We start from the raw sequence: 24,945 nt of genomic DNA, 5'->3' as shown, positions 1-24,945 counted from the left end.
ATCCCATTGCCTCCTTTTGTTTATTCTCCCTCTCTTCTTCCTTGTACACTTTCCTGCACGTCTCCTCTGACTTTTCCTCTCAAAACCCCTCAGATCCGGGGAACCAGCCACAAAGTCACACTACTCTCTGCCACTTCTTCCCTAATCTATTCCTTCAATTACAAGCACACAAAAGTCCAGTTTCCACACCAAACACAGGATTTTAAAAGGAAATCACAAGGAGCTGTATTAGAAAGGTGTAGAGGGTCTGGGTGTTTTCAATTCAGTCTTTCCCCTCTAATAATACAATCTGCCCCCCTCCAGATACTCCAAACCAACAGTTTATATATTATTTATACTCATTCACTCTTTATCACTCGCTTTGCTTTTCTCTGGCCGTTTCTGTCGCCAGAGAACGGAAACGCAAATAGAGCTCCGCTATCACTTCGTGTCAGAGACACGTCTCATTCATTCACACTCACACAGCAACAAAATATTGACACAGTAATACGGCAACAAAATATTGACACAGTAATACGGTAACAAAATAACAACAGACAGAACAAAATCACAGTATGGTGTAATACAGTGAGGTCTAACCCCCTTAAAGGTACCGTTCACTATAGCGGGGTCCAACCCCGGGGTCCAACCCTTTAGAAGTACCTTTTCCTGACAGCGGGGTCCAACCCCTTGCCCGGGACTAATTTCGGGAGACCCAGTCTCAACCCACCCTCGGGGACTATCACCCCGGACCTGCAGGCGTTTATTTTAAAAGTAGCAAATACCTTAATTTGGTGCAGATGGTCCTTAGGCTACTCCCGCCGTGAGCCAGAGGACAGCTGAGCTCCCCCTGAAAATTCAAGGTCGCGACTGGAAGGTCTGCTTACCCCAGGATCAGGCAGCCGAGCAGAGTCAGGGTCCCATCTGGGGTGCCAGTTTGATTCGCCCCAATCGAGCTCAGAGACACTTCAGAGACCAAGTCAGAGAAGTGGGTATTTGCTTTATTCAGTGCACCGGATGTGTGGGGATTGTTTCCACCAAACACACACACACCTCAGTACCCCAAAGACACAGAGTTATAGGTAAAATCATGAATATTAATTACATTCTTCAGGATAGGAGTGGTTATACAAATTATTTCTCGGAAGTCATTAATATCATTAGCATGTGCACCACGCATGCTCCGTATATCCTGGTGGTCTTTGGAGACCCCCAAAGCCTCCTCCAAGGTGACAGTCTTTCATGGGATGATTCAGCGGTTTCTGTGCTGGTTTCAAATGCATGCTTAGCTGATAAGCTATCAGGCCAGAGCTGTTACCTACAATTTGAATTTGAATTAAGAGTTCAGCCTTCAGCCCCGGAGGCTACAGACAGGCGCCTGTGCTGGTGGAAGGGGGCAAAAAGCTCAGAGTCTCACGCGTGACCAATGATTTGGCAACCAAAGTAGCGACATTTGGTTTGTCTTCTCCTGTGGTGATGCAACTTCTTAGAGTGATAAATAGTGATTTGCTTGCTCCCTTTGATATTATGTATCTGGCTCAGGTGCTGTTTCACCCCATGAAGTACAGTGCCTTTGAGGACAATTGGAAAGCGCTGGTTGAGGATCAGCTGAAGAAAAATGCGTCCTTGCCTGCCGAGGACCCTAGGCGCTTGATTGGGGCTGAGGTCCTCATGGGTAAGGGACCCTATACTAACCCCAACGTTCAAGCTGCCTGGGATCCTCGGATCCTGGAGCAAGCCCAACAGCTCGGTATGGGAGCCATTTTAAAGACAATTGAGATAGTTGCCCCGCAAACACGGTATACGAAAATACAGCAGGGGCAATCTGAACTTTAGCTGACATTTATTGAGAGGCTGGCAGCAGCTTTGGAAAACCAGATTGATGATCAGTCCACGAGGCAGATCCTGATGAAACATTTGGCAAGAGACAATGCCAATGATGAGTGTAGAAGGATCATAAATGCCCTGCCAGGGGATCCTTCTGTTGGAGATATGATGCAAGCTTGCGCCAGGGTGCAATCAGAAACTCAGGGGAAGTCCGCCTTGGCTGCATTTTTGTCCTCAGATCAGGGACCCACTGATCAGGATAAAAAACAGTCCAAATCTGAGAACAAACGGAAACAGGTCAAATCTAAACAGAAAGAAAATTCAGAGAAGAAGGGAAATTCAGGGACCGAGACTCCTCAGTGTAAGAGGTGTGGTAGGCCAGGTCACACTTCAGACTATTGCAGATCACGGTACCATGCAGATGGTTGACCCATGTCAGGAAACGTGAAGAGGAGTGCAAAAAGGGGGATTTGCCCCCCACCACAGCAGTTCCCCCAGAACAGGGTGATGGCCCAGGCTTACCCGGTCAATGTGGAAGAGGCACCAAAGGCTCAGCCCGAGTCAACGCCTACAACACAGAAACAGTCGCCTTAGAATCTGACGATGCCCACAGGATTCTCTTGGAAGTGGACAGTTCCCTGGACAAGGGGACCGGTGCACTGCTCATGGGAGGGCCTGAGGCCACTAGCCAAGGGATCCTGGTTTTTCCAGAGTTCATAAATGCTGATTTCAAGGGCAAAATTCACGCTACGGTTTCCACTCCTGATCCTCCTGTCACCATTCCTGCACACACTTGCCTTGCTCACTTGTTGCCTTGTGAGTCTTCTGTTCCCAGGGTAGACCAGCAAGTTGGCAGAGGTAACAGCACTGAACTGCCAGGACTCCCGCAGGTCTACTGGGCTGCATCTATCTCCAATGAGTCACCACAGATGACATATACCCTCATCATGCCGAAAGCACATCCTCATCGAATTTGAGTCTGAGGTTTGATCGATACAGGTGCTGATGCAACGATCCTTTCCACCACTTCGTGGCCTCCTACGTGGCCTTTGTGCCCGGTGGGACTGAATATCACGGGGTTGGGAGGAACAACACAGAGTCAATTGAGTAAGCGACCTGTGTTGGTGAAGGATCCAGAGGGACACACAGCCTCCATTCGGCCTTATGTCACTCCAGCTCCAGTGAACCTCTGGGGATGGGATGTGTTGGCAGCTTGGGGGGTGCGGATCACGAAAAATTTTTAATAGGGGTCACTGTGTGCAAGGGTGCACCGTATTCCACGCTATCTCTGCGATGGCTGACCAAAACACCTATATGGGAACAACAGTGGCCCCTGCCAAAAGACAAATTAGTTGCCCTTTGTCAGTTGGTTCAGGAGCAACTGAAAAAGGGACACATAGAACCTTCTACCAGTCCCTGGAACACTCCAGTTTTCGTGATTAAGAAAAAATCAGGAAAATGGAGACTGTTGCAAGATCTCCGAAAAGTTAACGCAGTGATGGAAAGTATGGGGAGCTTACAGCCAGGCATGCCTTCACCCACGATGATTCCCACAGAGGGGGAAATCTTGATTGTTGATTTGAAGGATTGCTTTTTTACAATCCCTTTGCACCCCAATGACAGGCCAAAATTTGCCTTTACTGTGCCTGCAATTAAGAATGCGGAGCCTGTAAAGCAATTACAATGGAGAGTGTTACCTCAGGGCATGAAAAATAGCCCGACTATCTGTCAATGGTATGTCGCGCAGGCCTTGTCCGGAATCCGTGAGCAGTTTCCCGAGGCAATCTGCTACCATTATATGGATGATATCCTGGTGGCAGCAGCCACCCAGGATGAGTTGCGGAGGTTACAGCCTCGACTGCTCAATGCCTTGCATTCCTATGGGTTGCAAGTGGCTCCGGAGAAAGTTCAACAACAGCCTCCTTGGAAATATTTAGGAGTCAAAATTTTGGATCAAACCATACAGCATCAAGAGGTGCAGTTCTCAGACTCTATTAAGACTCTAAATGATGCCCAAAAGTTGCTAGGCATCATCAACTGGTTAAGTCCGTATTTGGGACTGACCAATGGACAACTTTTCCCACTCTTTAATATTTTAAAGGGGGACTCTGACCTAAACTCACCTCTACAATTGACTCCCAAGGCGCGACGAGTGCTGAATGAAGTGCAGCAAGCTGTTTCTGCTCATTAGGTTTATCGAGTAGATCCCTCAACTGATATCACTGTTTTTATTACTGCTCCAGACCTCCATCCTACAGGTATAGTTGGCCAGTGGAACAAACAATGGGATGACCCTTTGCACATCCTGGAATGGGTCTTTTTGCCCCATCAGCCAAAAAAGACAGCACCCACATTGTTCGAATTGATAGCCTGCCTGATAACTAAATGCCGATATCGGTGTTTGCAATTGATGGCAGCGGATGCTGCAACGATTGTTGTTCCGCTATCACGGGACAATTTTGAATGGAGTCTTGCTAATAGCTCTCCTTTGCAAAGTGCACTGCAAAATTTCTCAGGGCAGATTGCTTATTATCTGCCCAGTCACAAATTGCTGCAGCTGGCAAATTCAGTCAATCTTACGTTGCAGCCAAAGAACAGCCGGGTGCCAGTTCATGGACCCACCATCTTCACGGACGGTTCTGGGAAAACAGGAAAGGCCATTGTTACCTGGAAGGAGGGATCTGAGTGGCAGGTGCTGAAAGGCCACGAGACAGGCTCTGCTCAACTGGTTGAATTGAAAGCAGTTGCCATGGCTTTTCAGCGGTTCTCTCAGGTGCCTTTGAATTTGGTCACTGACTCTGCTTATGTAGTGGATGTAACCAAATGTTTGGATTGTTCACCTTTAAAGGAAGTCAATAATGTGGCTCTGTTTTTGCTATTGCGAACCTTGTGGAAGGCGATTCAGGTTCGAGTGCATCCATATTATATTCTGCACATTCGAAGCCACACCAATTTACCAGGTTTTATAACAGAAGGCAATGCCAGGGCTGACATGTTAGCCAACCCTGCATGGGTGGCACCTCAGCTGGACAAAATTGCACAAGCCAAGGCATCGCACAATTTCTTTCATCAGAGTACACATACCCTGCAGAAGCAGTTTCAATTGACGCCAACAGAGGCTCGTGACATTGTCAGTGCTTGTGCTGACTGCCACGGACTCGCTGCTCCTCTGCCACCAGGGGTGAACCCCAGAGGTCTAAAGGCCTTACAGTTGTGGCAGACAGATGTGACACACATTCCTGAATTTGGCCAAGTATGTGCACATGTCTATTGACACTTTCTCCTCAGCTGTGTGGGCAACTGCTCATACTGGAGAAAAAAGTTGTGATGCCATTGCCCATTGGAAATTAGCCTTCTCGGTCCTGGGGGTGCCAGCCACTGTGAAAACCGACAATGGTCCTGCCTACGCCTTGCAGAAGACACAGCAGTTCTTACACTTATGGGGTGTAGACCACACATTCGGTATTCCGCATTCTCCTACTGGCCAAGCCATTGTTGAACACGCTCATGGTACTTGGAAGCGTGTCTTGGAAAGACAAAAAGAGGGAATGCATGGAGAAACACCAGAGAGTCAATTGGAAAAAGCTTTGTACACAATCACCTTACAGTGCCAATGAATTCAAATAATCCTGTGATTTTGAACCATTTTCTCTCATTGCAGTCATCAGGCGAGTTGTGTTTGCCCCGGGCGAAGGTATGGGTACGGAACCTACTTACTAACACCTGGGAAGGCCCGCATGAGCTTATTGCTTGGGGTCGGGGGTATGCTTGCATCTCCACAGATACTGGGGTACGGTGGCTGCCTGCAAAATGCATCTGCCCTGACCTGAGGCTCCCGAGACAGAACCAGCAACCTCAAGATGACAACCAGAATGCAGAACACCAACCAAGTGATCCTTCTGATGGTAGCAGAGTGCCTCAGGAAACTGCTCACGGATTCCGGACAAGGCCTGAGCGACATACCATTGACAGATAGACTATTTATCATGCCCTTAGGTAACACTTTCCATTGAAATCTCTTTACAGGCTCCGCATTCTTAATTGCAGGCACAGTAAAGGCAAATTTTGGTCTGTCATTGGGGTGCAAGGGGATTGTGAAAAAACAATCCTTCAAATCAATGATCAAGATTTCCCACCCTGTGGGAATCATTGTAGGTGAGGGCATGCCAGGCTGTATGCTCCCCATAGTTTCCATCACTGCATTAACTTTTCGGATATCTTGAAACAGTCTCCATTTCCCCGATTTTTTTTCTTAATTACAAAAACAAGGGTGTTCCAGGGACTGGTAGAAGGCTCAATGTGTCCCTGTTGCAGTTGCTCCTGAACCAGCTGTGCCCTTGCACACAGTGACCCCTATTAAAAATTTTTCGTGATCCGCACCCCCCAAGCTGCCAACGCGTCCAGTCCCCAGAGGTTAATTGGAGCTGGAGTGACAAAGGGCCAAGTTGAGGCCGTGTGTCCCTCTGGATCCTTCACCAACACAGGTTGCTTACTCAGTCGGCTCTGTGTGGTTCCTCCCAGCCCCTTGATAGCTGATCCCGCAGGGGCTAAAGGCCATGAAGGAGGCCATGAAGTGGAGGAAAGAATTGTTGCATCGGCACCCGTATCAATCAAACCTTGGATCCGAATTTGGTTCGGATGCGCTTTCGGCATGATGAGGGTACATGTCATCTGTGGTGACTCATTAGAGATGGCAGGAGCCCAGTAGACCTGCGGAAGTCCCAGCAGTTCAGTGCTGTTACCTTTGCCAACTTGCTGGCTTACCCTGGGAACAGAAGACTCAAAAGGCAACAATTGAGCAATGTGAGTCTTTTCAGGGATGGTGACAGGGGGGTCTGATGTGGAAACTGTAACATGAATCTGGCCTGTAAAATCAGCATCTATAACTTCTGGAATAACAAGGATCCCTTGGCTGGTGGCATCAGGCCCTCCCACAAGCAGTGCACTGAATCCCTGATCTAGGGGTCCATGCACATCCAAGGGAATCCTATGGGCATCACCAGATTCTAGGACGACTGTTGCTGCAGTGTAGGCATTTACTCAGACTGAGCCTTGGGTGCTGCCTCCACATTGACTGGATAGGCCTGTGTCACCGCCCTGTTCTGGGGGAACTGTCGTGATGGGGGGCAAATCCCCCTTTTTGCACCCCTCTTCACGTTTCCCGACAGGGGTCGACCATCTGCATGATACTTGGACCTGCAATATTCTGGACAATGACCTGGCCTACCACACCTCCCACACTGAGGAATCCTGGTCCCCGAATTTTCCTTCTTTCCTGAATTTTCCTTCTACTTTGATTTGACTCATTTCCGTTTGTTCCCAGCTTTGGGCTGTTTTTGTCCCTGATCAGGGGGTTCCCGACCAGGCGACAGAAATGCAGCCAAGACGGATTTCCCGTGACTTTCTGCCTGCATCTTAGCACAAGCTTGTACCGTGTCTGTGAGTGAAGGTTCCCCTGGTAGGGCATTTATGATCCTTCTACACTCCTCGTTGGCATTGTCTCTTGCCAACTGCTTGAACAATATCTGTCTCAATGTACTATTTTCCACCTGCTTTTACAAAGCTGCTGCTAGCTTCTCTACAAAAGTCAGGAAAAGCTCAGATTGCCCCTGATGTATTTTTGAGTATCGTGTTTGTGGGGTGATCATCTCTATAGTTTTTGTGATGGCTCCCATACCGAGCTTTTGGGCTTGCTCCAGAATCCGAGGATCCCAAGCAGCTTGGACATTGGGGCTAGTGAAATATCCTCTACCCATAAGGACGTCAGCCCCAATCATGTGCCTAGGGTCCTCAGGAGGCAAGGACATATTGTCCTTTTTCTGTTTTTCAACCATTATTTTCTAATTGTTCTCAAAAACTCCGTATTGCATGTGGTGAAACAAGACTTGAGCCAAATATGTAATATCAAAAGGAGCAAGCAGATCACTATTTATCAGTCTAATAATTTGCATAACATGCAGAGAAGTGATCCCATGCATCAAGACCTTTGAGAAAAGGTCATTTGCTACCTTCCACACAATGGCAGCATGCCTGCTCTTCTCCTCCGAGTCCGGGCCAGGCACAAACACTGGAAATGCCTGAGCGTCTCCCTGTAGGAAGCTAGCATCACCCTGACCTGCCGTAGCAGTTTCATGGCCCTCCCGTCATCTTGGCATCCCTAATCTCTCTATAAGTTCCCAGTGTCCTGCATCCAGCGCACCCTGCTTGACTGATTCCCAGAAATGCAGGGAGTCACGTGGGCGGAATATCCCCACGCCGTTTCGGCGTCTCCAGGGGTTGCTCAGCTTTATTTTGCTGAGAATACACCTCCCTCTCCCCACACCATTGATGTGGATGGTTTTATTATGCAGGCTGCTGAGGTCCTTGTTCACCCTTACACGAACTGTTTAATACTACTAATTAACACTGTTTGCAGACTCTGGGATTTGTGGAATCTGGTGGCATCCTGGTGTAAGAGGAGACAGCATTGGGGTGAGGCAATAATGAAATGTGCTCTGAGGCATCCAGTCCCTGGGTGGCAGGGTGTGTAGAAAGATTTGAGCAGTTTCCTAGGGAAGTTATCACCTCCCATTACCTGGGACTTTGCACTTGACCAGACTATCAACCCTGGCAAGCTGATGCCTTGCCTGATAGAAGGGTGCCTTGCCTACCCCAATGAAAACCAGCAGCTTCTTGCCCTGTACTGGGGTCTGGCCTGTGCTTACCAAGCCACAGTTCAGTACTTTGAGGACTGTAGTTGAGGCAGGAACCCAAACTGCAGTTGAGGCTATTATGTCTGAGATAGGGACTCAAATAACTACAGTAATTGTCCCAGTAGTGAAAAAGAAACAGTGGACAAGGAAGTCAAGGGGTCCATATCATTAATTAGTAAGGGAGAAGGAAGAAGAGGAAGGGTCTGATGAAGAAGCCAATCCTTTGACCAAGAAATGGGAGGAAGGAGTGAGAGAACTCAAACAGGAACTGGAAACTACCAGGTCCCTGACCTCATCAGAACCTTGAGATGTGGAAAGATTACAGCCACCAGCCAGGTGAGCGGATTTCTGCCTGGCTGCTTCGATGCTGGGATAGCAGGACTGACAGTTAGCAATTGGAAGGTCATAAAGCCCAACAGCTGGGATCCCTTGCTAGAAATTGGGGAATTGAAAGAGGAATTGGAAAAGAGACCACAACTTGCAGTCTCTGGAGATAACTCCTCTCAAATGTGAGGGCAAGATATCCATTCAAGGAAGACCTTGTGAACCTCCAGGGAAGTCGACCACTGCAGACAAAGGTATCCAGTACTTGAGAGAATGAGCAGTGCTAGAAGTTACCCATTGTTATCTAAAAAGTGATAACATCTCTAAGGATCCAGAGGATGTCCCTTGCACAATGGCCATGTGGAAGATGGTGATTCAAAGTGCCCCTGCATCATATTCTTTCTTACTGCTTGGCAGTGATGTATTGCCTGCAAATGGATACACCAATTGTGGAGAGAGCATCTTCTTGGCTCCAAAACTTTGAAGAAAACCTCTGTACCTCCTCATCCCTATGTGCCAGCACCCGTGCTGTCAGTAGTGCCCCAAGAAGTGAGTCCTCTCCTGCTCCAGTCAGAGGGAAAGGAAGCCCCAGGTGCATACAATGTGGCACACTCTGGTTCTTCCTGAACAACCAGGAGGAGAACATGAGAAAGTGGAATGGTGAACCCAAGCCAAGGAGAGCGATCAGCAAAACTCACTCACCTTTTAATAGTCCCATATTATTGCGTTCATTTGCCGGCTATGGTGCTAATGAGTGATGCAGAGACCCCAGGCAGGTGCAAAAGAGGACTATTTATTTGAAAAAAACCAGTCTTTTTAAGCAGGTAACTGGTTATCAGTTTACATAGTTTTAAGGCACAACAAGCCCAAGTCAACCAACCACCAAACACCACGAGGTGGACATGCGAATTTCATGCAGCAGCCTCTCAGGTTCTCACGTCCCTATATTCCAGCTGAATCGTTCTCCCATAGTTCCCTTCTACTTAGCCTAAATGACAGGCAGGAGTCATGTTACAAGGCCTTTTCCTTTACAAAGCCTTACCTATAGGTCACAATTCCCCTTCTTTGTTTATGTGTTGTACAGCCAAACCTGTCTGCGCTGGCAAAGCCATTATCTTATCAATACTACTACTGATCATTCGTTGCATACAAGATACGATATATGGGATATATATCACAACCATTAAGAACATACCGAGGATAACTATATGTGGCAACACAGATTCTTTCCCATGGGAACTTTTCTCTTCTTTCTATGTTTTCATAAATAAATATAAAGTTTTTATGTTATTGAAACAGCCTTTTGGATACAGGTGGTTCAAGCCTGGACCAATCAGCCCCGGGGGGAGGATTAAATTGGTCCAATCCGAACGGCGGCTAATAAATTGCTAAATAAATAATAAAATCAGATCTTTTGCTATCACCCAAGAGGTCGCGCCTCTTCATTCCACTAGCAGTCCAACAGCGACATCTGGTGTCCACTGACGGGTACTGCATGCAACGAAAGGTACACCATCCCGTTCCATCCCGTGCCCCGCCCCCCACCCGCCACGCGGCATGACTCGGTTTCGGCATGGCGATGGGGTCTCAGATACCCAGAGACCAACTTTTGCGAGCCTTCTTGGAGGACACCTGGGGTGATCCAGCTGCCGCAAAATGCAGCAGCTGGCCTGGGATTTATTAACGTGGGTGTCCGAGAATGCGGTCCCGGGAGTCTGGGACATGGACATGGATTGTTCTTTGTGGCTCAGAGTGGGAAAGTCTTTGCGCAAAGAGATGATATTTGGAGACGGAAAAACTATCCGTCTGCATTGAACATGGCGAGAGATTTGGGACGCATTAAGGGGACAGGAATTTTACACTGCAGAGATAGAGGCTTTAGGTCTAGAGTCTCTGCTTTCAGTGGATGAGCGCCGCACGAAAGATGCTCCGACTCAGACTGACCCTGAGGTTACACAGTCAGCAGTGGATGGAGCCAAAAAGAGCAAATATAATTCTCCAAATGCTCTTCCCACATGCAGTTACATCCATCCAAATGAGCTACTGGCAGAGATGCTGAAGAAAGAGGGGGCACAGGCTGGCCCTGAGACGCCAGCGGCGGCAGGATTTTCCCCCCCGCTTCTGTGAAATGGTACTGCTCCTTCTCCTCCCCTGCCTCCGTGAAATGGCATGGCCATTTTGCCCCCCCTGCCTCCGCGAAATGGTACCGCTCTTGCCCCCCACGCAGACCGCTGCCGGAGGTCCTGGCAGCCGAGTGGGCTGCTTCGGGGCCAGGGCCTGAGAGTGCAGACACGGGTGACACAGCCGCAGCACAGGCAGGACAAAAACATACCTCGGTTCCGTCCAGAACAGCTACGGACCCGGGCGCGGGTTCCGGCCACGGCCCCAGCGTGGGTTCCGGCCATGGCCCCCGGGCAAGTTCTGGTTCTGGCCGCCATTTTGGCCATGGAGGGACCGGAAGAGAAGCCTCCAGAGGGCGGTGCTTCCACTCTGGGAAATTTGATTGACAATTCCGCGGAAGCCATACCGGGGAAGGCTTCCTGTGACTCAGAGATACGGGACTTTGAGCCTCTGCCAGATGAGCTCCCTCCACCTCGGCTTTTAAAGGATTTACTGGCCGAAGTGGCCGGAATTTGCCGAGATATGGTGGAGCTCTGCTCATGGAACGTCCAGCGCGCAGGCTGGACTGGGGCGGAAGTCCCTGCCCCGAGACCCCGGAAGGTGTCCGGGTTCCATGCCGCGGCAGCAGCCAACATGGTGGTGGCGGTGCGGGGACATTCAGGGCACAGACAGGTACCGGTCCCTCTGACGGGTTCAGTGGCAGATGCAGCCTTGGCACAGCGCGCTGATCCAATATTAACTGACGCTGTGCCAGCAAACTCGGCGAATGCGCCTGATGATGCGCTGGTATCGCCGCCCTCCTCTTGCCCCTTCCCCAACCCCATCTCTGCGCAGTTTTTCGGCGTGGACACTGTGTCCAGCCAGTCACCGTCCTTTGTGATAGGGCTCACAGATAGCAAGCCTTACACTGATGATTCAGACAGTGACAAGGAAGGGCTCCTCCCTCCTGGGCGGAAGCTCGCGCTGGTGGGGAGAAGAAAAAAGCACTGGTTCTGAGCAACAAGCTCAGCAAAATAAAAAGATAAGCAGTGCAGCCAACGAACTTCGTGACCCCCACAGGAGCTTGCCAAGTAATAACTACCATAGCTGTAGCACACTTAATACAAATCTGCTGTTGTCTCGAGCCTGTTTTGGTTTAAGCCCAGAGAGAAATTAAGCACCATGCAGCTGCTCGCTCAAACCCTCTCTCTCCCACCTCCCTCCCCATAGAATGGGTAGGAGAATCAAAGTAAAATTTGTAGGTTGAGATAAGAACAGTTTAATAATCAAAAACAAAGTCAATTACAGTAATAATGCTAAATGATAATGATAACAGGGGAAAACAAGTGATACACCATACAATTGCTCACCACCCACTGACCGATGCCAGACCCTGCTTCGAGAAGGCAAATTGGCTGCCCTTCCAGATAACTCCCCCCCGTTTACATACTGGACATGACATTCTATGGTGTGGAATATCCCTTTGGCCAGTTTGGGTCATATGTGCCAGCTATGCTCCCTCCCAGTTTCTTTTGCGAGCCTCCTCATTGGCAGTGCATGAGACAAGAAAAAAGTCCTTGACTTAGGGGTAACATCACTTAGCAGCCACCAAAACATCAGTGTTATCAACATTATTCTGATACTGAATCAAAAACGCAGCACTGTAACAGCTACTGAGAAGAAATTAACTCTATCCCAGCTGAAACCAGAACAGAGCCCCACATTGGGTGCAAAAAAGGACTGTGGTGGGTTGACCTTGGCTGGATGTCAGGTGCTCATCAAGTTGCTCTATTATTCCCCCTCCTCAGCAAGACGGAGGGAGAAAATAAGATGGGAAAAAAGTCACAGGTCAAGATAAATGGAGTTTACTAAAGCAAAAGCAAAGGTCAAGTGTGTGCAGGCAAAGGGGAAAAAAAAAAGGGTATTTTATTTTCTACTTCCCATCCGCAAGTAATATTCAGCCGCTTCCCAGGAAGCAGGGCTTCAGCACATGTAGCAGCTGCTCTGGAAGGCAACCATTGTAAATAACAAATGCCCCTTCTCCTTTCTCTTAGCTTTTATATCTGAGGAAATTTCATATGGTAGGGAATATCCCTTTGGTCAATTTGGGTCAGCTGTCCTGTTTGTGTCCCCTCCCAGGATCTTGCCCACTCCCAGACTACTAGTGAGGGGGCAAAACATTGGAGAGATAGCACTGATGCTGTGCCAGTGCTGCTCAGCAGTAGCCAAAACACTGGTATGTTATCAACACCTTTCCAGCTCCCAATGCAAAGTGCAGCACTGTGAGGGCTACTATGGTGAAATTAACTCCAGCCCAGCCAGACCTAATACAGTACTGAAATTATCTCTCTGTGAAAGTACAACTCTTATTACCCAAATACTTGGTGTTCTTTTAATTGGGCACAGACCATATTGTTCTCATGTTCAGGGAAGATAAGTTATAACATTATATGCTTAAGAGTTTCAGTCCTTTTTCCAGGACTTTTTGTAAAAATATCAACCAGAAATAACAGGGGGGAAAAATAGTCACTGCTTTTCTTTTCTCTTTTAATTCTTTCTGCATTAGTACTATGTAACACCCCAGAACGCTTAAACATATGGGGGTAAACCCAGGTTCCTTTACTCTGGTTTGGCACAAGGAGAAATACCAAACAGATATTCTCAAGACGTCAAAAATACACAAAAGTTTACTAGCAAAATATAGAAAATAAGGGAACTTTGGCAAAGGATTTAATACAATACTGTCACGGTCCACTCGTAAGCAGACGCGTGATGGTTCATACCAGCTACGATCTCAGAGTGCAAAAAGGAAAAGAAAACACAAAATGCAACAAGTCAAGGGAATTAAATTTCAATCCAAGGGGGAACTTTATTAATTTGGCCTGTAAAGCGGCCTGCGATAGAGAGAGAAAGAGAGAAAATTGGGAAAAGATGGGGAGGAAAGGGCAGGAAAGGGGCTATAGCTACCACCACGGGTCCACAGACGTCCGGCGTCCCTGGAGTCCCGGTCAGTCGGCGTTCCTTGGCCTCTGCAAAGATCGATGTGATCTTTCGGTGGGGAAGATCTTCGGAGTTCAGCCACTCCAAAGCTGTCTTTTATGATAGTCCATACACCTGGTCCCTCCTTGCCAGCCGCCTTTGCCCCCCCTTAATTCTCGTGGAGATTTGCCAATCTCCACTTGGCAGGGTCAGGGGAGGAGTGTCCGAGGCATGGTCGGCAGGTTTTTCACAATGGGTGTCAGGGCAACGGGTGCAAAGCCTTCGTCACATACCCGCATTGGCAGGCACAAGGCCTTTGTTCTGTATCAGCTCAGGCAGGTGCAAAGTCTTCGTTCTGTACCACCTTAGGCAGGCACGAAGCATTCGCTCCGCACCAGCCTTAGGTAAGTACACAGCATTCTCTGCATAAGTCCTGCACCTGTAATTTCTGATGAGAAATGTTGAGACAGAACTCAATTCTTGGATCGACCCTTACACCACCCGGTGGCTCAACATTTATCTTCAGGACCAGTTGTCTTCTTCATGATGAGTCGTCTTCTGGGTGAGTTGTCTTTCTTTGTGATGAGATGTCTTCTGGATGAGTTGTCTTCGGGACCACATGGTGGTAACACTAAGGATGGGGGAAGGGGAGAGAAGGGAAGGAAGGGAAACAAGATAGGAAAGATTTTTACATTTACTTTTTGCCATGCAGCTTGCTCAATATGAATCAATGTGATATCAGATTTCAGAATTTGGTGGGAAGCGACTGGAGCTGAGTAAGAGAAGTCACATCCCATGATTTCAGTAAAATTACAAATACAAATATTTGTATGATTACTGGTATAAGCTATCACATTTCCTACTGTGATATTACTACAAACAGTTCTTAAGCATGCACAACCCTTGCCAATGTAAATGATTACGGTTTCAGGGTTAATTTCAGGACGAATTTCAAAATGGCAAACATTTTGGTCAGTGTCTAAACAAAAATCTCGTGTTCTGATGGTGTTATTTTTACAGTTGTTCCCACACAATGCAGGATTCCAGGTCTATCATTTGCCATTTATCATTCACCTTTTGGGCCCATGCTCTGTGCTCGAAAGGATAGAGTATAGTTCCATTGTGGTTCAAGCCTAATTTGAAAACAGGATAAATCAAAGATACTGAAGCATTGTGAATAGTTAATGCGTAAGCTGTAACAGTGTTATTAACGTGATTATAGGTAAAATTTACCAACTTCCACCAAGATTGGAGGTTCTTTTCAAAATTGTTAGCACTATCCCAAATTATTTTTCAGATTTCTGTGGGAAAAATGCCTTCTTAAAGGCTGTTGCATTTTTTGTCAGATCAAAAGTTGCAGTAGCCAATTTGTTCAATAACACCTCCGAATCAATGCTATTTAGAACCCCCAATCTAGTTCCTAAAAACACCGGTCAGGTCTCTTCGACATACATCTCCAGGAGAAAAGGGAGCAACCTTTTTGAGAGACCATTCTGGTTTAAATAATATTTGTTGTTGGCTGGTGTTTCCAATTATAAATGGTATTGAAAACCAGGTTCCACTTTTCTGCATTCCACTTGAATTTTTTCATCAATGATACCGGGTAGGGTTCTAACCCACTCATTTTTATCCCAGACCCAATCAGACAAATGGTAAATTTTGTCATCATGCATTACAACTAAAGCCAAATTTGGATGGTTATTTTTGGGATAATTTCTGGAAGAGCTAGAATATTCTATGAAGGCTTGAGACCAAGGCAATTCATTATTATTTTGGTTATAGGAAGAAGGCGTAATGCAGAAAAGCATGAGCAATCTAAAAATTTTGTAGGCCATTTTCAGATTTAAGTCTTCAATTTTTATTCATATTTCTTCTATAGAAATTCTTAAAGTCCCACGGGGTTCTCCTGCAAAAACAAAAATAGAGACCTTGCCCTTTTCAGGCAAAAAGGAATTAAAATGATGGAACAATAAACCAGGCATTTATTGTTTGGTGTTGGGAAAAAGGAGGGGCCACCCGGACGACTGAGGCAGGTTTATCTTGGTTGATATCCAGGCTCTCTGTTTCTTGGATAGAAAGGTTCTTTGAGGCTTCTTCTGTTACAGAAAACACATCACAGAAATGGTCAATCTGTGCATCGACTTCAATGAAAGCCAGACTTACCATAAACAAGCCTTTCTCCCAAGCAGTATACCTTTTCTCAGCATCCTTAAAGCTGCGAGAATAAAATCCCACGATAGCTGTTATTAACACATCTCCTTTTTCTGTTTTGGTGAGCTGTTTAATATAGATCCATTCTCCATTTCCCTGCCCACCACTAGGAAATGGAGATCCTAGTTTCCCTGTTCTGGAGAAAAAGGTTTGCTTTGATGTCTTGTCTGCACCATCCACGAAAGGGGGGGCAGAAGCTGCGACGGGTGCACTTTCTTTCACAGAGGAAGGTGGTTTTGTCACACGCCACTGAGTTACCAGTTTGCACAATTTTTCTAAAGGTAAACCATCCATCAAATCTCTAGGAATTCCTTTTTTAAGTCCTAAACGCCACCAATCAAGTTGGACAGAAAGGGGTTTAGGCTGTGACAGTTCCTTGGCAACATCCATAGTTTTGCTGGGGCAGGGCAGTGCATTTTTAACTCCTACTTGCTGGATACCTCTTGATGTCTCTTCTAGAGGCTTTATCAGACAGTATTTTCTACTGTAATCAACTAATTCTTGTGTTACCTCCCCCCATGTCCAGACTTTAGGTCTAGGGTGAGGTCTGTTACCTGGCAGGGCTGGTGTTGAAAAGTCAGAGGAATTTGTGTAAGAGTCTGTACTGGTACTGCCTGTATTTCTGCTATTATCACCTCTGCACATAAGAATCTGCGACCGCTCCACAGGACTCATTGATGCTGTGGTCTTCTGGGGACTTGTCTCTGTGGTTTTGAGTGATTCAGGCAGTCCCCTTATTAAGGCAGTCATAATTTCAGGGTTAACAGATAACATCATTGGTAATTCACATCCAAGAATTAGTTTTCTCTCATGTATCATTTGTAGGCAAGCAGCTTTGTGTACACTTTCTAGTAATTGGTCAGCTGTGCCTATTATTGCCAAGGGGTCTCCCCTGTCCAGAGGGTTTAACCCTCCAGCCCAGTAAGCAGCACACTGAGTTGGAGACCATGGGGCTCGGTGATCACCTGTTGTTAAGAAAACTCCGTGGCCCCAGTAACCCTCAGCCTCCTTTTCACTCAATTGTATTTGGTCACCCCCAGTTAAAGACACATATTCTGTTTCAGATTCTTTGATAAGATGCCCATATTCCCTTTTGAACTTGGCTAGTTTAGTGGCAGAATAGGGCGTTTCCTTGGTGATTATGTGGGGGTCAGTATCTTCATCATTAGGGTAAGAAAATTCAGTTTTGAATAAGGGTCTTAAATAAGGGGGATTTTCATCAATTTTTTTCATCTGTTCCAATTCCTTCTGTGGATACATCAGGTTAGTTGATCCTGATGATGCTATATTCTGTGAACTAGTGTTCTGTGAATTAGTGTGATTTACTTCAAGAGCAGCCCTTAAGGAACGGTTTTCTTCTTCCTTGCGCTCTAATTCCTTTTCCAATTTGGAAATTGTTGTTTGGTGACAGTGCACCAGGTTTTCTAAGGATTCTATGATTTTTCCTTCATTACTACGCTGCCTATGATGGTCTTCAATGGCTGCGATCAAGCTGGCACCCAAAACAGAACAGACTATTGTCCTGCTTTTTCCTGGTAGTAAAAATTTAACTTCAGCCTCATTCTGTAGCAGAGAAATCCGATCTACAATACTCTGCATATTTTTCCAATTATCTCTAGCCCAATCTTCCCCAATAGGAGAGGGTCGAGCACCATATTTAGCCAAAAATGTAAATAATACATCTTTATCATCCACCAACTGAGAATCTCTCTTCTCCTGTTTGCCAGGCATCTTTATCCTTATCCTAACTCAGAAATAAAACCAACAACAAAACCAACAATAAAAACAACTCAAATCCACTTGAGAAACATTTCTCTCTATCCTGATTCAGAAACCAGACAACCTCAAAACAATATAACAACAAAAAACAGCTCAAAGTCTATCCTGCAACAAAACAACTACAAAAACAATGCAACAACAACAGCTCAAAATTCACTTGAGAAACAAATTCTTAATCCTAAAACAAAACAACTTCAAAAACAACAAAAAACAGCTCAAATCTACTTGAGAAAGTTAGATACTTGCCAATGGCCACTCTTACCCTTTCTCAGGTGTCACTAAAACAAAAATTTAACTCCCCTTCTTTTTGCACTCTGAGTCCTGATAGCCGGAATCCCAATAGAGTCCTCAAAAATGAGTTTTGAGGGGTTTTGTCCCTCAGCATCTATCAGGATCCTGTCCGTGACGCCAATTTATGTCACGGTCCACTCGTAAGCAGACGCGTGATGGTTCATACCAGCTACGATCTCAGAGTGCAAAAAGGAAAAGAAAACACAAAATGCAACAAGTCAAGGGAATTAAATTTCAATCCAAGGGGGAACTTTATTAATTTGGCCTGTAAAGCGGCCTGCGATAGAGAGAGAAAGAGAGAAAATTGGGAAAAGATGGGGAGGAAAGGGAAGGAAAGGGGCTAGAGCTACCACCACGGGTCCACAGACGTCCGGCGTCCCTGGAGTCCCGTCCAGTCGGCGTTCCTTGGCCTCTGCAAAGATCGATGTGATCTTTCGGTGGGGAAGATCTTCGGAGTTCAGCCACTCCAAAGCTGTCTTTTATGATAGTCCATACACCTGGTCCCTCCTTGCCAGCCGCCTTTGCCCCCCCTTAATTCTTGTGGAGATTTGCCAATCTCCACTTGGCAGGGTCAGGGGAGGAGTGTCCGAGGCATGGTCGGCAGGTTTTTCACAATGGGTGTCAGGGCAATGGGTGCAAAGCCTTCGTCACATACCCGCATTGGCAGGCACAAGGCCTTTGTTCTGTATCAGCTCAGGCAGGTGCAAAGTCTTCGTTCTGTACCACCTTAGGCAGGCACGAAGCATTCGCTCCGCACCAGCCTTAGGTAAGTACACAGCATTCTCTGCATAAGTCCTGCACCTGTAATTTCTGATGAGAAATGTTGAGACAGAACTCAATTCTTGGATCGACCCTTACAAATACCTAACGAGAAACGACGAGAGGGAACTCACGGCACTCTCAATATGAGATATAAAGTAAGCTCCATTTTACTTCACCAAACGAGAGACTTATATACTGTTACAGATATTTCTAATTATAGATACACACACCTGCAGTCTGCTTCTCACACATTCAGGGATCTTCCTGTTAACTCCCTTATTCTTTTCTCATAACACTTCTGACTCCTAATCTTTCTCATGGCATTCTTCCCACAGAACATTCTCAGGCAAACAAACCACTGTAGCTTGTTGGAATTTTACTGAGGCCTGACCATGCTGAAGCCTTGCTCAGGCTTGCTCAGTTAGCATGAGTTTTGCTGGAAAACTGCGTTTTCCAACAGTTCCCCTGTTTCGCTTGTGAGAACAGACGTTGTCTGTTATCAGATTAATTTGCTTTGCTATAAGTAATTCTTATTATTAGAATTGTTATAAGTTTACCTAAGGAAATTTCACTAGTTAGATATGTTGCCATGGTCTAGAAATTGTCATTGCTGAAAACATTCACTTCACAGGTAAAGCTTAGAGAACCTTTCCCAGGTAAGGACTCTAAGTTTACTTGGAAGAAGGTTTAGCTTTTATAAACTCAATTTGTAAAATGAAAATTAATTGATCACATTTTGATGCAGAATACTTGGGACTCATGGCATGTTTCCCAGCCAGTTAGAACCAAAGCTTGGCCAGAGCTTAGGTGCTAAGTGGAAGGGTTTTCTTGGAACATCTTATAAATAAACTTTGATTAATATCAATAAGGAGAGTATCTTAACATGTTACTATTTTTGTAGATAGCTATATAAGGTGAGATGAAATATTTGAAAACAGTAGATATTATTACTTGATTTTAACTAAGAAAGATAAAACTGCAAAGCTTTTGTGAATAATAATATAAACTAACAAATTTAAAACTTAAAATTAATATCACTGAAAATGAATAAAACTTAATCTTAATAAATCTTATTTTAAACTAACAATTAGGACTTAACTATAATGGAATTTAAAATTGATATTACCTTAACAACTTAACTCTAACAAGATTTAAAACTTAACAGAATTTAAAATTAACATCACTTAATATTACTTAGAATTTTAACTTTAACAGAATTTACAACTTAATAGAATTTAAATTCACTATTACTTAACTTTAACAGAATCTATGCTTAACTAAAGATACTTAACAAGTAATTTAAACTATTCAGTATAACTTCATTCACAGATCCTCATTCACACATTAAAACTCTCAAGAAATCAAAATCACACTCTCATCAATCAGGCTTCATTTACACATTAAAGCATTCAACACACTCTCAGTAGGCCTACAATATTCACACATACACACAAATGCTTTAGTAAAATTCAATTTTCGTTCAAGGCTTTTAGTATTCAAGGTGTTATTATTTTTTTTATCAGGATAATATCTTGTTACAATGCTTCTTTATTAGTAAATTGCTGGAAATAGGTTTTGGTCTGTTGGTCAATACGTAGCAATGGATGTTTCACTCTGCAAAGCGAATAATTAGAGGTTTTGGAGAGAATCTGCAGCTCCAATTCGGGTATCAGACTGCTGTTTCTGCTGGCAACGCTGTTGGTTAGTTCTGGTTCGTTGCTGAAGCTGTCAATCATTTCTTCATCCTTGGGGAGGAGTAGAGTTTAGAGTTTCACCACAGACGTCACAGTTGGGGCAGTGAAGGAGGCGTGGATGGCTCGTGGCTCCGCCTACCGGGGCACCCTCTGGGACTTCCGCTCTGGTTGTCATTCGGCCGGAAGCCACGGTTGTAGCAACTTCCGCCACAGGTCTGTCTGTGTGGCGTGCCGCAGGGTAGGGGCCGCCGCTGCTCCTGGGTCACTGGTCACTTTCTGTTTGTTCCTTTTGTTTTTACAAGCTTCTGTGCTGTGAGTATCTTTGTTACAGTGGGAACACCAAACTTTTTCATTACAATTCTTCCGCATGTGTCTCTTACTCCCGCATCGGTAACATCGGGATGATTTTTGGTTACTCTGTTTCTTTACCCGCGATATCAGAGCTCGTTCTAACAAAGCATTCAATTGTTCTGGCAAAAGTCCAACAGTGACTCTCTCAAACAAAGCAGCTAAGATGTTTTTCGTTGTAACATTGCCATACTCTGTGATACATTGAGACAGGAACAGATTTTTCATCCAATCGAGTAACTTTGTATTCTCGGCTGCCGGCAGCGGCACCGTGCGCCCTCTCTCCCCCCCCCTCCCTGGCGGGGGGGGCTTCCCTGGCTGCGCGGCTGCCGAAGTTCCCCGCATAGCAAAAACAGCACAGTAACTCATAGGTTTCTCTCTGCTCCATGCAGCTGTTATGTCCTGTGCCGTGAGCCAGGCAAGGTTTTGCTTTGTGGCATGTATTTGTAAGCAGGCTACAACTTTACTCCATGGTTTGCCAAGCTTTCTTGCTATTTTATCACAGTCTAAAAGGAAAACAGCTCCGTAATTCAACCACTCTCCTACACTGAATACTGTAATAGGATTTGTAAAAAATCCATAAGCTTGTCCCACCACTATCAGGCCCATTAAGTGTGATAGGGCAGTTTTACTGAGTCTGTGCTTTTCTAAAAAGCATAACAATAAAATTTGGGCTACCTCTGATTCCATTTTGGTCCAGCTGGTTTTCAGGGTCCTGGTCAACACCGTCTAAGCATTGTATTGAAGCTCGCAGTTGCCAGAGTTTGTGCAGCCTTTCCGAGTATTAGCCCATCCGGAAGCGGGTCTTTTTCAGCCCAGGCTTTCATAGCCCCCCGGCGCTGCTCCGGTGCCTCTCCGGTCTCGTCGCTCTCTGGGCAGGGTCGTAAAATCCTGTTGCCAGTGTCCGTGGTCATCGGTTCTAAATCCTGCTAGCTCCGTATCACGTCGGAGTCACCATTTAAAGAGAAACGACGAGAGGGAACTCACGGCACTCTCAATATGAGATATAAAGTAAGCTCCATTTTATTTCACCAAACGAGAGACTTATATACTGTTACAGATATTTCTAATTATAGATACACACACCTGCAGTCTGCTTCTCACACATTCAGGGATCCTTCTGTTAACTCCCTTATTCTTTTCTCATAACACTTCTGACTCCTAATCTTTCTCATGGCATTCTTCCCACAGAACATTCTCAGGCAAACAAACCACTGCAGCTTGTTGGAATTTTACTGAGGCCTGACCATGCTGAAGCCTTGCTCAGGCTTGCTCAGTTAGCATGAGTTTTGCTGGAAAACTGCGTTTTCCAACAAATACCAAATTCAATGCTGTTATGATCCAATTATTAAGGTTCTTTGGAAATACCTCTGCCTGAATTAAGGTACAAACGAGACCATATGCCAGTCAATAGTATGGGTTTTATTTGATAGAAAATATGAGAGAGAGGGAAGAAAAGAGAGAAAAAGAGAAGCAGGAAAAGAGGTGGGGGGGACAGAAAGAGGGAAAGAGAAAATATCACCATCCGTGGATCCCAACGATGTTGCATTGATCCTCTCCAGCCGGTCTTCTTGGTGGTGGTGGTCCCCCCGAAAAGCACAGGATGCCATGGGTTAATATACACTTAGTATCCTTAGTGCAGCTGGTGGCTTTGGCCTTTTGTGGATGCATTCCTTTCCCTCAGCCTGAGATGATCGAACAATAGGGTTTCCCTTTATCTAATCTCAGCAGTTTGACTCAGTCCAAAGTCCCAGTCAGGTATCTTCAGGGAGGCTTCTTTGATTGTAGCTTCTTTATACACGTTTTGTTATAATGAGCAAAATTTTATATCAATGTTTGAGGCATGAACTATTTCAGTCTCTGACAAATGCAAAACACTTATAACTTAGCATTAACTTGGCAGTAACTTCATTAACTTAGCCCATTTAACCTAGAAGCCTTTAAACCCTTATGATGATGTTACCCAAAATGTTCCATGAAAAGAGGATTAGAAGGAGAAGAAAGACAAAAAGACAGAAAAGGTATAGAAAAAGATACATGTAGTTACCAACTCCTGGGGTTCCACCATGGGTGAGTTAGAAGCTCCAGGAAAGCTGATAGGGTCAAGATACATGTGGGTCCCTCATGGGGGCTTTTAAGCCCCAGGGCCTCTCATGGGCCCTCTGCCACCAGGTGGGACTTCTGCTCACTCGGCCACTCAGGAGCTGGGTTAGCACCACCTCCGGTGTGTGATTGATTGACAGCTCTGCCAGCCTGGGATACAGGCCCTAGGATGGGGGTGGAGCATTTCACTGCTTTGCCTTCATAAGACCTGATCTGCCCCTCCCACCACACTCACACTCAGGCATTCCAAGCATCCCAAAATGTCTCAAGACATCAATCTAATCCAGTCTCTGACACACTAGCATAAAGCTACTACAAAAATTCAAGATAACATTATGATTTTACTGAATGGATTTGGGCTACATGTAAAATATTTTTTTAATCTAAAAAAATTAGTATTAACAATTATTGGGAAAAGAATAAAGAACCTTATGCCAATGAGTAAATAGGCACGATATGCCTATATCTTGAATAGTTTGTGTGATTTTTACCATCTTATCTGAAAAGGTTTTAGAATTGAAAAAGATTTGGAAAAGAGAAGCAAGGATGATCAAAGAATAAAGGACTTTTTTCACAAGGAATGACTAAGTTGAGGACTTTCTTGAAGGAAACATTTTGAAAAAGTCAAATTTGGGGGAGAATATTATAGTGGTCTACAAAGTTGCAGATTGTATGGAGGACTTGAATAAGGAACTCATTGTGTCTTTCAGTACAAGAACTAGGGACTGTCCAATAAACTTAGCAGAAGAGAGACTCAAAACAAGAAGGGAGGCTGTGGCTTCTCGCTTTCGAGTTCAGGCGGTACGCCCTGAAGCCACACAGAAAGGGCAAGCTGCCACGCCGCCCGCACCTGCCGGGCCGGGTGTGCCCTGGTAGAGAGGCTCACTGACCGGTCTGCAGAGTCCCTGGGGGACAGAGGCGAGCAGGAACCAAGGTGGGACAGAAGAATGTACGACACGCAGTCTGCAGGCTTCCAGGAATTTATTTGAGGGTCTTCGGGTGAGGGTCCAGGGACGGCGAGAAGGGACGGAGAGATGGGGACAGGCTGAGGGCTGGAAGTCCAGAGGCTGCGGGCCCCGAACAGCCAGTAACAAAGGGTTATATGGGGAAGGAAAAGGGGAGTGGTTTGGTGCGCAGACCAACCGGGACAGTCAGAGGGAAGAGGGACAGGGACACAATTCAAATGAATCAATAATACACAACTCAAGAGGGAACAAAGGAGAAGTCTCTAGAAATAATTTCTTCAACCACAGGGGCTCATGGTTGGTTTCCACAGGTCTCCATGACCTAAACAGTCCAGGCTGTCACAGTCCCCTGCAGCTGGTCTCTTGAGCACTAGAACTTGCAGGCATGCACTGCAACAATTCCCCCTGTTTTATTTATTAAAGAAAAGGACAAATGAACTCATGATGATCAGCGGGTAAGTTGAACATTTTACTCTGAAATCTTAGTTGTTAAATGTAAACGCCAATTATAAAAGAAACTGCACAGTATGTGCTCCAAGCAATTTACGTGATTTTAGAGTAAAAGTTCGATAACCTTAAATAAACGAAATAACACAAACACAATTGACTTTATTAATTGGAATCCCTGGGGTAAGCGTTGATTAGGGGAGGGTTTAACTTAAAGAACACAAGTTTTTGAGTCTTATTTTTCAGCAAGTTTGTCTCTGTCCGTCGGCAGACTTTCTCGAGGTAGGTGCTTTTCGGTGCCGCGCAGTTTGAGAGATTGCTGCTTTCCTGGGGAGACACTACTTGAGACACGATTAGTTTGAATGGCGGGTGGCAGTGCTTAGATGTTTGAGAGACTGGAGGCGGCAGGAAAGGGAAGGCATAACAGTGGGAGAGGGGCCTCAA

At 45.7% G+C, this 24,945-nt stretch overlaps 1 protein-coding gene, 1 long non-coding RNA gene and 1 pseudogene across 2 annotated transcripts in view; 2 read left to right on the top strand and 1 right to left on the bottom strand.

The window, feature by feature from the left end:
* The window catches only part of LOC146425500 (uncharacterized), an 865,580-nt gene that overhangs the window by 189,905 nt on the left and 650,730 nt on the right, over window positions 1–24,945 (top strand). The gene's annotated exons all lie outside the window — the stretch shown is intronic.
* LOC146425511 (uncharacterized) lies at window positions 1,537–11,939 on the top strand (annotated as a pseudogene).
* LOC146425510 (uncharacterized) lies at window positions 15,787–17,843 on the bottom strand. The gene is made up of 3 exons (XM_085041474.1): window positions 16,718–17,843; window positions 16,065–16,666; window positions 15,787–15,807 (listed from the first exon to the last, which is right to left on the bottom strand). Exons 1-3 carry the CDS (start codon window positions 17,841–17,843, stop codon window positions 15,787–15,789), a joined length of 1,749 nt encoding a protein of 582 aa, XP_084897600.1.

The sequence above is a fragment of the Lichenostomus cassidix genome, chromosome W (genome assembly GCF_008360975.1).
Source record: "Lichenostomus cassidix isolate B80296 chromosome W, HeHo_3.0, whole genome shotgun sequence".
In the NCBI taxonomy this organism is placed as follows: domain Eukaryota; kingdom Metazoa; phylum Chordata; class Aves; order Passeriformes; family Meliphagidae; genus Lichenostomus; species Lichenostomus cassidix.
This window is presented reverse-complemented; position numbering and strand designations above follow the sequence as displayed.

Bases quoted from the DNA above. Each gene is read 5' to 3' on its own strand.
- LOC146425510 (XM_085041474.1), bottom strand. From the start codon at position 17,843: ATGCCTGGCAAACAGGAGAAGAGAGATTCTCAGTTGGTGGATGATAAA. The intron at 16,667-16,717 runs GTACAGACTCTT...CAGCCCTGCCAG, and splicing joins CAGAAATACAGGCAGTACCA to GTAACAGACCTCACCCTAGA. The intron at 15,808-16,064 runs GTAAGTCTGGCT...TTGTTTTTGCAG, and splicing joins GGGAGAAAGGCTTGTTTATG to GAGAACCCCGTGGGACTTTA.